At 33.1% G+C, this 14,173-nt stretch overlaps 1 protein-coding gene across 11 annotated transcripts in view; it reads left to right on the top strand.

Moving 5' to 3' along the window:
* The window catches only part of LOC126777836 (plasma membrane calcium-transporting ATPase 2), a 179,873-nt gene that overhangs the window by 103,945 nt on the left and 61,755 nt on the right, over positions 1-14,173 (top strand). For all 11 annotated transcript variants that reach the window (XM_050501047.1, XM_050501045.1, XM_050501046.1 and 8 more), the window contains 2 exons: positions 91-158; positions 10,837-11,044. In XM_050501047.1, coding sequence (XP_050357004.1) covers positions 10,888-11,044 — 157 coding nt within the window. In that variant the 5' untranslated portion in view covers positions 91-158; positions 10,837-10,887. The remainder of the gene's footprint in view (positions 1-90; positions 159-10,836; positions 11,045-14,173) is intronic.

Raw genomic sequence — 14,173 nt, 5'->3', positions numbered from 1 at the left:
TCAGATTAGAGATACTACGTTTTATCCTAAGAAACTCAAATTAAACGATGTTTTCGTACAAAATGTAAAAGTGTTTTTTGTTCTTTTCAGGTCGCCACCTGCAGCATAATAGGGAGCCATACGCCGCGGCGGAAAGACGGGTGCGACACGCACTCGTGGTATGTATAATATTGTGAACGAATATTTTCGTGCCTTTAATTTACTTTGTTATTAAGAAAATAATAAGCGATATTCACGAACAATTTGTTAAGCCTTTGACCTTATGATTATAATATTTGGTGCTTACATCTATGGAAAATACAAATATAAAAATATACCGATTATGATTAAGCATGTTTAAAGTTCTATTTCTAATAAACGAAAATTTAATTTTATAATATTTTTTATATTAAACTATTATCTCACTTTAAATCTTATATAGAAAAGATTTTAGTATCTATTAAATAAACCGTTCGTCCTCGTTTAGTTTACATATTTTCTAAGCAAGAGATAAATGTACCTTCTATTGTATATTTTTTGGTTAATCAATATCGTTATTATATTACTCGCACTGCTATTTCGTCTGTTAGACTTGCCACTCCTATTTCCATACAATATCCGATTTCCAGACATTTACCAAAGGCCTCTTTTTTCGTCGCTAAATCAGTAAACCTATAACCGGATAACACCCCTTTTTATGTCCATTATATTAACAATGTAATGTAATACGGCATTAACTGTATTCGCCAAAAGTGAAGTTATTTAAAGAAATGTTATTCTGTACATTAGAGAAGGTATGTCAAGTTTTATCGATAACAGTTCTCCTAGCGACAATTACAATGTGGACCCCTTTTAATCAATTATGTTAGTCAGGGACCATGCTTGTCACGTCCTTGCTGCCGGACGAAGTATACGTAAATCGAATTTAGTATTAGGGCTACTAAATACAGGCGCTATTTCGTGTGTGTGCCGTTTGATGGTAGCTGAACATTTATATAAATTGATTCGAAAATATATTTACGTTGTTTACATTTTTTACTAAAGAAATAGTGTTACATATTATATAAGAAGGAAATGCTTATAAATAATACAATTAAATGTTTGAATAATTCTGGTAATTTCCTGCTTTGACGAGATTGCTGTTTTAAGATAAAAAATATTGTTTATAAAGACCGTATGTTTCAGATGTTTACGTTTGATGCCTAATCAAATACATTTTAAAAGAATTTTCTATAAAATTGTATTTAATATTTTTTTATCATTATTTAACTTTTGAAATCTAAGTATTGTTAACTAAAGCGAATGATTCGTTTAACAAAAGAAAAAAAGTAATGTTACAACTTATTTTTCACAACAATGGCATTTCCTTAGAAAAACAGCAGATAAATATTTTATCATAATATCATTTTCTGCAAATGCAAGTCCAAGTTTTCTGATGCGGATATTATTTCTTTTACGGCTTCGCAGTCGTCCCATCATCTTTACCTCTTCATTTCTATATTTTTATTTTACCTTCCATTTCTCCCCTGAGTTAAAATGGTAACTAATAATGGTTTGATTTGGTATATATTGTGCAGAAATAATCTCAAGTAGTGTAATACGCTTATACATTTATACCATCAGTGGACACGCTATGAATGTGTAATATGACTGATGATCGCAGAAACAGTAATTTATTCAAACCGCAAGCTGTGACCACAAAAGCTGTTACGCAATATAAGGATAAATCGATTTGGCAAAAATTCGAATCCTCGACAATCATTTTAATAACCTCTTATTGAAACTTAACGTTAATTTTAAAGCTACTTCTTTTATACGATTAACAAAGGTCGATTCAAGCCTTTTATTTAGAATGGACACGAAACTATAATGACCTAGAAAATACACAAGGAGAACGTTGTTGTTTTAAATTGTTTCACTTTTTCATCGTTTACGCTTCAACAAAAATGTTTAACGATACACAATAGGTACAAACTACGAATGAGAAGAAACTGTAATCAGGGCTGCGACATTAGACGGTGTACGTTACGCTACATTAAATTCTGGCTAGTTCGGTGAACTCACAAAGTGTTATGTAATTGACAAACGCATTATGTTGTAAGGCGGAATAGTTTTATTCTGACCATATAATATAAATTCGCATCTTTACTAAAGTACTACCTTGCCTATTAGTTTATCACCAAGTTTAAATGTAGAAATTACAATATTTTATAATTATATCCGATGTTGCAAAAGTTATACACGTTCCAACCGAGTCTTGTATAAATGTTTCCCTACGGATGTAACAAAAATGTTTACTTTTTTCATAATACGTTCCTATAGCAACACAAATGTTTTAATTTAAATTCATCTTATTTTTAAATTTGGAATGATAAAATGAAAAGATGCATAATGTAAATTGTATCTTGTTTTTGTTCCGAGAAAATGGTAACATTCATTACGGCAGCAATGGGAGAAACAAAACTTTTTACTTTGACTGAGTCTTAAAGGCATTCGGCAGCAAGAATATTTTTGGGTAACAATGCCTCGATATAAAATGACAGATATATAATCAGTTCAAATATTGCTAAATTCAAATAAATCGAATCAAGCAATATTCGAGCTTGATTATTTACATGAAGATATTGACTGAGATCGTAAATTAAATTCTCTCATTAGTCAACAAACATCTCCCTGCAAAAGTTATCGATACGAATAAACAAAATTTTCTCTTAATTCCCTTTAAAAGCCGTTCAATTTTCCCACCTAAAAGCGGTTTATCGGATCGATCATATAATTGAGATTTTTTTTGTTACTCCACTTAATTAATAGATCCTCCACTGGATAAAAGTTGTCCGCATTATGGAACACAATTACGTGAGCCACGCGTCGAAACGATGGTGTAACTTTTAATGAAGCTCTCTATCTTATAAATAGGGAACCCTGTCTACCCTTATAAAGTTTTTAACCCTTAAGATTAAACTGAAAACTTCATCAATCACGTACACTTGTATATTTTGCAAATCAGTTAAAAAATATGGAAGTATACCTATTATGGAAGATGCTAATAGTTGATGGCAATCATGGTATTTATTTGCAAATGTGTATAGGCTTAGCACAACTTCAAACAGAAACTAATTTCAAATAGGTAAATCGCTTCTGTCGAACTCATCAGTATCTAACATCTAAGCTATTTACCGCCTATGCCCGGCTACTAGGCGTATTGGAGCCGCAGGTCACGAGATAGTGTGATTAGCGGTGATACCGTTGGGGCGACGATCGTGCAGTGAATACCGATCAACCTTTTCCAGTATATGCTTGCCTGGTAGTCCTAACTTTAATTAATCTGGTTTTCTTTTAAGTTCTGAAACGTAATTTCGATTTGTGTACTAAAACGTCTTGAAACAATTTGCCATAAACCAAGTGTTCTCTACTTTTTAAGACGTTAAAACACATTGAATTATAAAGAGGATAAATTAATTATTCATGTTGTAAGCCTCAAAAGTATTGCTTAGAAACATTATGATTTTAAAATTTATGCAATGCACAGATTTAAGAGATTTAAATGATCTATTAGAAATCTTACAAATACAATGCTTTTCTCTTCTAAAAAATAATGGAACATAAGTTTTATGAATGTTATTTGATATCTTACAAAATGCTCTTTCCATCAATAATTTTCGTAGAAAGTAACACCAATAAATTGGCATCCGTATCCAATTTAGATGAAAAGTGTTCGCAAAATGTTATCGTACAAAGTGTTCAATGCTGTTACGTTGGGCTGCAATGGGATGATTCGCGCTCCAACGCTGTTTGAATTTTAAGATCCTTTTGATACATAAAACAAAGATTATTGGAATATTACCGGTTTGTTTTTAAAAGGTTTTATATTAAGGAAGGAAATAAGAATTTCTTATCTGTTATAGTATTTATAAATTTCGAAAATTAGGACTCAAATTTACACGTCCTTTCCTGATAGGTATAACGTCGATGTCTTCAAATCCAGAACATACCGGTTTCTTCTAGGCAAGTGTGCTGCGTCCTAGACCGTCAATGCTTAGCATCAGGCAAGTCAACTGTCAAACGATGGCCTATTAAGTGTCATTAAAAAGGAAGTATTCATAAAATAAATGTCCAATTTTTCCAAATATCGAAGTGAAGTAATCTATGAGTGGTAATGGTAAAACGAATATATTTTCATAAGTTGTGTCTTCTTAATAAAGTTCCCCTAAACTGAATATGATGGGGCCATTTATCACTTTGCTTTCGAAGCTGTAACGATAAAGAAATGGGAAAATAAATATTGCGTGTATTCTTTTCACAGTTTTTATCTAACAAACCAAAAAGAAATATGTTGAGGTTGTTTTATTCAAATTAGCCATTGAAAACCTCTCTGCTCATCATCGGAAATTAAAATATCTCTGATTTTCTGCCTATAGAAAACGTATCGTTTTTAAATATAATTTTGAAAAGAATACTTTCAAAAACATTGACATAATACTTTGTGACAGGCAGAAAATTCTAGATTCCCCTTCGTCTGCAGTTATGCATCAAACATTTTTGTCGATAGTGCAATTTCCTTTAAAATTTTATTTTCGTCTTTCACACTTCTTACCTTATAATCAAATCCTTTCAAGAGTCGATATTACTTCCACTGGAAGCTTTTATCAAATATCTCTTTTATAGGTCAATATCTGAGCAGTCCAATGAAAGTATATTTTTCAATTTAATGTCTCTTCTATTTGGATTTAACAATCACCACACAAAAAACGATCAGGTGTCTTTAAAACATACGAAATTCCATTTTTGAATAGTTATAATTTTTTAAACAACTAAAAAGTTAGTAAACCAATATTTTAGCCTTTAATTTAATTGAATCTACTTTAATTAAACTGACATGTAAATTGTAATAATTACAAAGAATAAATGTATACAACTTACATATTTTTCTTATCATATATATAATAAAATCTGTTATAAGATAAATTATTATGTCATATAAGCGTCTAGTGTTAAAGCAGTTGTCTAGCCTAGCCTAGAGTTCATTACTTGTTTCGATATGACTTGGTCAAAGTGAAATCATCTAAGTCATATGTATATATGAGCCGAGATGGCCCTGTGGTAAGAAGGCGTGAATCTTAACCGATGATCGTGGGTTCAAACCCGGGCAAGCACCACTGAATTTTCATGTGCTTAATTTGTGATTATAATTCATCTCGTGCTTTACGGTGAAGGAAAACATCGTGAAGAAACCTGCATGTGTCTAATTTCACTGAAGTTCTGCCACATGTGAATTCTACCAACCCGCATTGGAGCAGCGTGGTGGAATAAGCTCCAAACCTTCTCCTCAAAAAGAGGCCTTTAGCCCAGCAGTGGGACATTCACAGGCTGTTACGGTACGGTTCGATATCAGATTCCAGCAAGAACTAAATCGATACTCAGATAACAATAAACTGTACCACGATAATTCAGCTTCCTGTTTATTTTGACTCGTGTTTGAACCGCTTCGGGCGCCAAATCTCACGATAGTCCAACTCGCTTCGACTTTAGTCTATTTCAATTAATTCATTCGTCTTGAAATCTTGAACTTATAACAAGATAACGGCCGTCACAGTTAGCAAGCCGAGTTTCGTTAGTTTAATGATGTTTAAGTACAGCACACTAGTACACTTGGGCAGCTTGAAGAAATTGCTTGAATTCTAAAAGCTCGTATAATAAAAAGTGTTTCGTTTTCGTAAAGTACTTTCCCTTCCCTGTTACAAGAACAATATATATTTCTTTATAAATAATTTTCTCATTTTATTGCGTGATTGTAAGATAAATTATTTTTGTAAAGAGCTTCCGACAATCAGAAGTTAAAGCCTCAGAATATATGGTGGCAAAGGACCAGCCCACCAACAAAAACATTCCCACGGAGGATTTACAAACATTTCCTTTAATGTATTATATTCATCTATATATTTTTCCACAAACACTAACATAAGAGTCAAATTCGGATTACGATTCAAGCTCTTAGTTTTAGTAAAATATCGAAATGACCATGACGAAATTCTATTTTCAAAATTCCGATAATTTTTTCATGACAAAGATTAATATTAGGCTTGCTAGCTAGCAATTTGCCTAAAGCAATCGACTTTTGCGAAAAGCCAGGTGTGACCGAGATAAGGCGTCGAAATCACGCGATTCGCCCCTACATCACATCTATTGTATGTTTTCTCGGTTAAGGCCATTAGTAAGACCAATTTAATATTTTCCGTTACTATCTATCTAATTAATATAACTATCCATCTTCATTTCAATGGTGCTAACATATTAAGGTTTAAATCCTTAATTATAAGAAATTGTAAAAAGCATTCGCTGTAAATTCTTATTTAGAGAAATCGGATTCTCTAATCCGATAATGTGTAGGCTCTTTGTTGTTTCACGTATAGTAAAGAAAATGTACAGCAACATTTACAACAAAAGTACTCTATCAGGAAGAGTAACGGCCATGTTATTTACCGACTTTTCCCATTGGAATCCAGTTTTAAACGGTAGCGTTTTTCCAATTGGAAATCTTGACTGCTTTTATTTATGTGTTAGGTTATTAGGTTAGGAATATTGAACTAGATATTGAGTTGAAGAATTAATAATATTAGTGTTTCATTATAAAATAAAAAGCGCAGAGAGTGCTTTTTTGTTAATAATTTATATTAAGGGGGCCCAGTTGTGGGACATTTACAATAAACATATCAAAATTTATACCGATAAATTGTTGATAAATACATATATTTACTATATTGCCGTCTCTAACTTCAAAGGACTTTCATTACTTTAATATTGAGATTTTATATCGTTTCAAAATAATATAGAACGCCATAACGACATCTTGCAGAATAATACAGAAAGTCTAGATGTTTCATTTTATTAAAATGAAACAACGTTTAGAAAATCTCAGCAATGCTATTCTTGAACAATAGTAAAACTGGATAAGTTAGAATAAAAGCAATCGAGATCCCGTGATTTGTGGCTTACGTGGAATCTGAGTCTAACAATAAAACAGATAATACAAACTGAATTTGTTATTCAAGCAAGTTTTACCTTTGTTTTAAGAGTTCACTGGACGGTTGCGTCATTGATGTGTTTCGAATGTATTTCTGGATGCGAACTGTAACTTGTGTGTCTATTGTAGATTTATTGTTTATACGTACAAATGTCGAATAGTCGATGTTTGTCCTTGTTCTTCTTTCATATATAAATGTAATTGAGCAAACGATATTTATCTTTCAGAACACAATGCTGGATAATGTTACGTTAATTTGTTATTTCTGTCCTTTTCGCTTTACGACCTAAAGTTCTTAGTCATCCAATATAATATGCATTTGGTAAGAGCACTTGAATCATAAAGTCATTTGCGAGTTCAAAGACAGGAAAGCAACATTAAGTCTTCTTGTTCTTATGTACATGTGTATCTATCAACACGCTTTAGAGTAGCGCGTAGAATAACCTCTAGAAACCTTGTTTTCAAAAGAAGAGGCCTTCATTTGAATTTCGAATATTTATCGGTGCGAAGCAATCATTTTATATGAAGATTTTGTCTTATACAATCAAACCAAAGTCTAAAATATTAACTTTCAAATCTTCGTAGTTATCGTCCCTAAAGATAATAGCATCTTGTCAAACTTTAATGTACACCTTTAGGTATCAATCCTTCTTTTAAACCTGACCTAACATCGATTAGTGCAGATTGATTTGGGACGCTTTCAATCAAGTTTGTTTGCCCGTTCGTGCCAAGTTTGCTGGAACACGATGATTGACCCATTTGCCCAAATATCTACACACACTGCGATGATAACCTCTGAATTTGCTATTGTATTAATTGTAATTAGTTTTTCAATATCCGTCCGATAATATATTGCTATCGTAATATTATTAATTACTTTCCTTAAATTTACTCGATCAGTTCTCCTTATATTACACCTTCTTCTTCTTTGTTCAAACCCTCTTCCCAGTTCAGCTGGGGTCGGGTCTCCTTGTACATCTGCGCCAGAGAGCTCTGTTCTGGGTTGTCTGTGTCCAGAACAGAGTTCTCCTTATATTACACCCACTATAGTATATTCTCTTACCGCGTTTATACTCTGCTTTGTTACAAGAATTTGTCAAATAAAGTTTGAATTACTGATTGCTAAAATTTTGTTTCAGGTAAGCAATACAGTCTAAACTTAAGCAACAGTTTTTTTTTTATTTATTATTAATTAATTCCCGAACTATTTTACGTCGCGATATTTTGTAGTACAGCGTACTTCGTATCAAATCGTTCGTAATATTACAAATTTGTAAATCACTTGATTGCACTGACATACTAAGCAAAATATAAGTTATGTATTTGCATTAGTATTTGTGTGCATTAAATGTTAGAAATCAGTGAATTTCAAAGGATCTTATCTCGAAGTACTGAACGTGCAGAGACTAACAAAGATAGGCACTCAACAGACCTAATTGCCGGCTGTTCAACGATACTCAACCCCGATGCCGTACGAGCGGTTGCCTCTTGTCATCTCCCCAAATCTCTAGTCTATGGGTTAATAGCACAATTACTAAAATATTTGTTTGTTATTATTGCCCTTAATAGTAATTATATGAAGACGAAGAAAAATTACGAATTTGTTTGTCACACCAATAGTTGCAGTGTGCGTTTCTTTAGGTCGTTGTTCTTTTATAAAGAAAATATATACATATTTATTATTAAAAATAAAATATTTGTACTTTATAAGAAACATTTAATAAACGGCCATCAATTAAAAGAAAACTACATTCAATATTATCTTTATATTACAGAGAAGAACGTTAATAAATGATTTAAAACGAATAAATAATATTGAACTAAATAATTTAAAAAGTATGTACACATTACGGACAACCTTACTATGCTACGCCATTAGCAGAGAACTATAAATTTCCTCTCGAAACGTTTGTGTGTTTATAAAAGTTAATAGAACTCCTTCGTATGTATATTCTGACTACCCCTTAAGAAATATTTTCAATCGTTCAAATTCTTGCCGTTGCCTATGTTTATTTCATTACTTAATATTTAACTTCCAATTTCATTCGAATCGTTTCATAAAAACGTCAAACGAGAAAAGGTACAATGTATTTTGCACGTTGTCTTTTAAATTTATTACACACAATAGTAACGTTTGTCCCTTTTTCGTGTAAACGAGCGTACGAGTACGCTTTTTATTAACTCGCCTAAAATATGCAGGGTACTGCAACAAATGTCAGTTCTGTTTATGGGTCGTAAAGACCGCTAACAGGCTACAGGTGTGCTCTGTTTAATTTTTTTTTGTTGTCTGTTTAATTAACTTCTACGTGTATCGTTGTCGGTTTGTATGTATAATGGAATTAGATTGCTTGTTGTCGTGACATCAAAGCGTTTCCTCGATGTTGGCAGGCTCGAACATTAATATAAAACGTAAAGCGATCGTAATCTTACTGGTGGTGGTCAGTTAAATAAGGAATCGATCTTTTAAATAATTAAAAATGTTTATAAATGTTCAGTTTTTCTCTCTTTCTGTCATCCTTGATTTGACAGTCGAAAGAAGGAGATACAGCATTGTTTAACTAATCACGACATAAATATAATTTAGACGTAAAGCGTATTGATGAAATAAGTAGTATGAAATTCTAAATATTCAATAAATTTCCAAAAGAGCGTTCTAAGATTTATGAGCTCCGTCTAATTGGATTGGAGAAATAATGTCCTTGTGACTGGTGAACGGTGATGCTGCTTAATAAATTATATCGTTTCGCTCGTTTCCAGTTTCGGTATCAAGTAGCAATTGAAGACTGATTTGATAGTCATGACAGTAATCAATTTAATTACAATCAATGCAATTATTTTTTTATCTTTGGTATTTTTAAATCGGAAGAAATATGAGCCAATTCTATTTACTTAGCATTATAAATTATATAACCAAATATGTTTTTTTTTGTTTTATATTGTATTAGTATATAGAAAATCGGTTGACAGACAGAGTCGAAACGTTACTAATCTGTTATATATATTGACGGGCCGGTTGATAGATACTTCTCTTTCACGTCGAAGGTTGTGGGTTCGATTCCCACCCAGGACAGATATTTGTGTACATGAACATGCCTGTTCATAAGAAAAATAGTATAAGTCAGTTGTCTGGTTTCCATAGTACAAGTTCTGTTTAGTTTAAGATCAGATGGCCGTGTATGGCATGGCATGGTAATAATGTACAAGGATATTATTATTATTATATATATTACTTTGATTTAAATACAGAAATAACAAAGCTAAAGAATTATTGCAACTCTGCGCTATATGATGACGTAAAATGTCAATAATTTCCTCTGATCAGTATAGTATGCTATGTGGGGCGACGTATTTCTTATCTCCATTAGATGTCACACAATCTCCCCTTCTCCCTTCGTCCCCCTGTTTAATTATTCACTGCGTGACAATAAAATGCAACCGAGGTGATAGAGAAAACAATAGTGAATTGTTAGACGCTACCGTAATTAAAGAGCTCTTGAATTATGCAGAGAATCCACTTCTAAAAACAGTTTGGGTACCGCATAAATCTGTGTTAATCAGATCTCTCGGCGGTGTTTTAAATTACAACGCGGGTAGTTTATGGATTTAAATAATGATTATGACATTTAAATCCCAGAATTCCCTAAATGTACATATTTAATACAGTTTCTTTGCGTCAACGATTATATTGACGAAAATTTTAGCAACGTGACCAAATCAAACGTAATATTTTTTTTTTCTAAAAATAGATTGTTTGTTAAGTAACAAAGTTAGTAAGTATAATATTGTTATAAACTCTAAAGAATATCTGACTATGTTTAAAATAAACTTTGTTTCAGATCTAGTGGGTGGTCGGGCGTGGTGCGGGCGGCGGCCGCGAGCCCGGCACCATGGCTACGGTAGAGGGGCGGCCGGCGCAATATGGCGTCACCCTTCGGCAGCTGCGCGAGCTGATGGAAACTCGCGGAGCCGAGGGGCTAGCCAAGATCAACGCGCTCGGCGGACCTCAGGATTTGTGCAAAAAGCTCTACACATCGCCCACAGATGGTTTGTACCACTTTTTATAATCTAGCATTAAAATTCGAAGACTCAATAATAAAACCTGAACGTAGTCCCCAACTTTATAACACATAAAAAGCAACAATCGTAAATGCAGTGCTACGGCCTCTCCTTTATATACTTACGTCGATTTAATAAGCAATATAAAAAACAGTAATTATTAATTTATTTATATATTCACAATTTAAATTCAGTTAATACAATTATATTAAAAGTCCTTATCTTTAATAATTTCATTAAATTATATTAAAGACGTTCTATGATTCAAGGCTGTTTAATATTTTACCGTACACATATTGGAAAAGTAGTAAAAGTTCATGTAAATGTGACGTGCTTACTTCGTGTACGGCCTTCGCGTGTCGGGGTACCTACTCAGTTTAGCTAGTAAATAAAATGTCGAAAAAATTAACTTGCCCTCAGAACAACCTCAACGTTATTATTCGTATATTTACCGAAATTTTATTAAAAACATAATATAATATAAACAGCACATAAATGTCCAACTACCGGACGAATGCCTCCTCTGCTCTTGAGGTGAAGGGCTTGGAGATCCACCATAATTCTCCTTTGCGGATTGGTGGATACACATGTGGCATTATTTCATCCGACACATGCACTTTTCCTTACCTTGACAGGAGGTAAATTATAATCACAAATTAAGCGCATGAAAAATTCAACTTAAACCCGTAATCTTTAATTCAATATACTTCGTTATTATTCAAACGATAATATGATTCGTTACATACTAAATGATACATGCCCACGTGACCGCATTGTTTAAGCATTACACACCAAAAGGAATACTAAAACAATAAACCTATTTAAGACGCGCCGTCACTGTAACTGTACAGTGACGGCGCTATATCTATTACGAATTTATTTATGCAACTTCTAAAGTGTGACTGTAATAATAAAAAAAAAACCTGTAAAGCCAATCTCGATCATTGAAAACGTTTGTTGTATTTTTCTGACCGCGGCTTCGTTCTCATGTTTGACAATGACAAAATATTATGACTATCGGTTGAATAATAAAGACTTGAAAACGTAACAAACAAACTAACTTTCTCATTTATAATATTAGTTAGGATAATTGTTTATTGAAATGTGCTAAATTATAAGTAATTGTAAATTATAAAGTCAGCGAAATATCCACGCCATTCCTAAGAATATTCAAATGGAACAAAGAATTAGCATTAATTCAATTTATGATGCCCTACCTCGGTTGATATTTTTACTGAATAAGATATTCATTGAATTATTATTATTCATTTATTGAATAAGAGATTAATCTGACACATTGCTTGCGTCGTTAGTCTAGTGTTCAAAAACTGGGCCTGACCAGGATTATTGGATTTTTTGGTTCTGCACTTGAACTATTTTCGGTCGTGTCGGTTTTGCTGTTCCATCGGTTTATCAAAGTGAACAGTCCTGCGCTGTTTCCTTGTCTCCCTTGTGAATGGTTCCTCTAGACGAAATGGTCATGAGGACGTTATATTTTTACCGTCATAATCACATAAATCCCGGTCTTATATCCTTCAATAACTACTTTCTCCTAATGTCAGACAAGGCTAGGACATCATGAACGAACCATTCAACTAAACGAATTATTCAAAATAGTTGGTGAAGTGACGCGGGTTAATCCCGCACATACTTGGGACTTATAAAAATAATATATTGTCACGTTCATAAACTTATATCCATCTTCTTGAAATTAATTGAATAGTCGCAGCAAGATTTCGAAATTTTAACGTATATTTGTTTTAGAAGAAATAATCTCCAGGACGATATGCGAACACTGATAATGTGATAATTTTTTTTTCCATTATTGTCCACACACGTAGATTCTATTCCAAGGCGTACATTTATTGTCATGCAATTGAAAAAAAAACAGTATTCAGAACTCCACTTAACAATCCAAATCAGATTAAAAAGCAACTCGTTTTTTTCAGGTCACCTGACCTTAAGACCTTTTCAGAATTGGTAATTAATGATGTATAAATAAGGTAAAAAATTGTATATGTGCCAGCTTCGACTCAAGAGCACTCAATACCCTTATTCGGTTTAAAGTAGCTTTTCATGGTACGATATCGATGTGACGTTATCAGTGATTCGTAGTCACAGCGCGGGAAATGTTACGATCGGTATCGCGATGGGCAGAGCTTATTTATTGATTTCTCCTACTTACATTTATAGAAACTCTTGTTACTATGCTATAAGCATCGGAGACACGTTTAACTTACGAAGTGGTTCTTTCGCTTTATAATTTATTTATTAGAAAATACTGCATCGACGGTGTTTTTTTTTAAAATATTATCGCTGATTCTGCTAAGTCTAATCTAAACCTGTACCGTACCTGTTAGTGATACTTAAAATGATAATATAAAAATAAACTTCTCCAAAAAAAAATCGATTTTTAAAAAGTTTATCAGCGTAAATTCGGTCGAAGAAGTGCGTTAGCAGACCAGTCTGCAATTTGAAAGTGTGTACACTCCCGTGCTTCGGAAAGCATGTAAAGCCATTGGTCATGCGTCTGAACGCCGGTCGTGTTGGATTGCCGTCCCATCGAATTATTAGAGTGAGATAAAAGAGAGTGCAGCTGTGTTTGCGCACACATTTCTGCACTATAATATGTCCTGCGTAGTTTGCTAATCTCTCTTGAGATTAACCGCCGTGGCCGAAATCGGTCAGGAAGACATCATCATGTTATGAGTGGGTGGTATCTACCCAGATGGCTTGCACGAAGCCCTACCACCAAGTAAACTTATTCTGCACATCTTTCTGTTACAGCTTTAATTACTCATCTTTAAATAGATATTTTTATGGGAACGTGCTATGTAGTTTTAATGTCAAAGTAATTATCTCTGTTACTCACACGTCGCTCATCAAAAAGTAATTAGCGACAACTCAAATACTCTTACATAGTAAGTCGGGCGCCGTCTTTATTTGAAGACAAAACAAATAACTTTCCAGGATTAGGAGCTTTACGACATTATTAAATTTTCCGATACCGGATGACCTCATAAAACTTCTTAGTACACATTGGAAACGATCGCCATGATTATTTGTATTTACGCTAAATCGTTTATTGTTTTGTTCTTTGAATATATTTATAACGTA

The sequence above is a fragment of the Nymphalis io genome, chromosome 24 (genome assembly GCF_905147045.1).
Source record: "Nymphalis io chromosome 24, ilAglIoxx1.1, whole genome shotgun sequence".
Taxonomy (NCBI): domain Eukaryota; kingdom Metazoa; phylum Arthropoda; class Insecta; order Lepidoptera; family Nymphalidae; genus Nymphalis; species Nymphalis io.
Note: the sequence above shows the minus strand (reverse complement) of the source record. Positions and strands in the feature narration are given on the sequence as shown.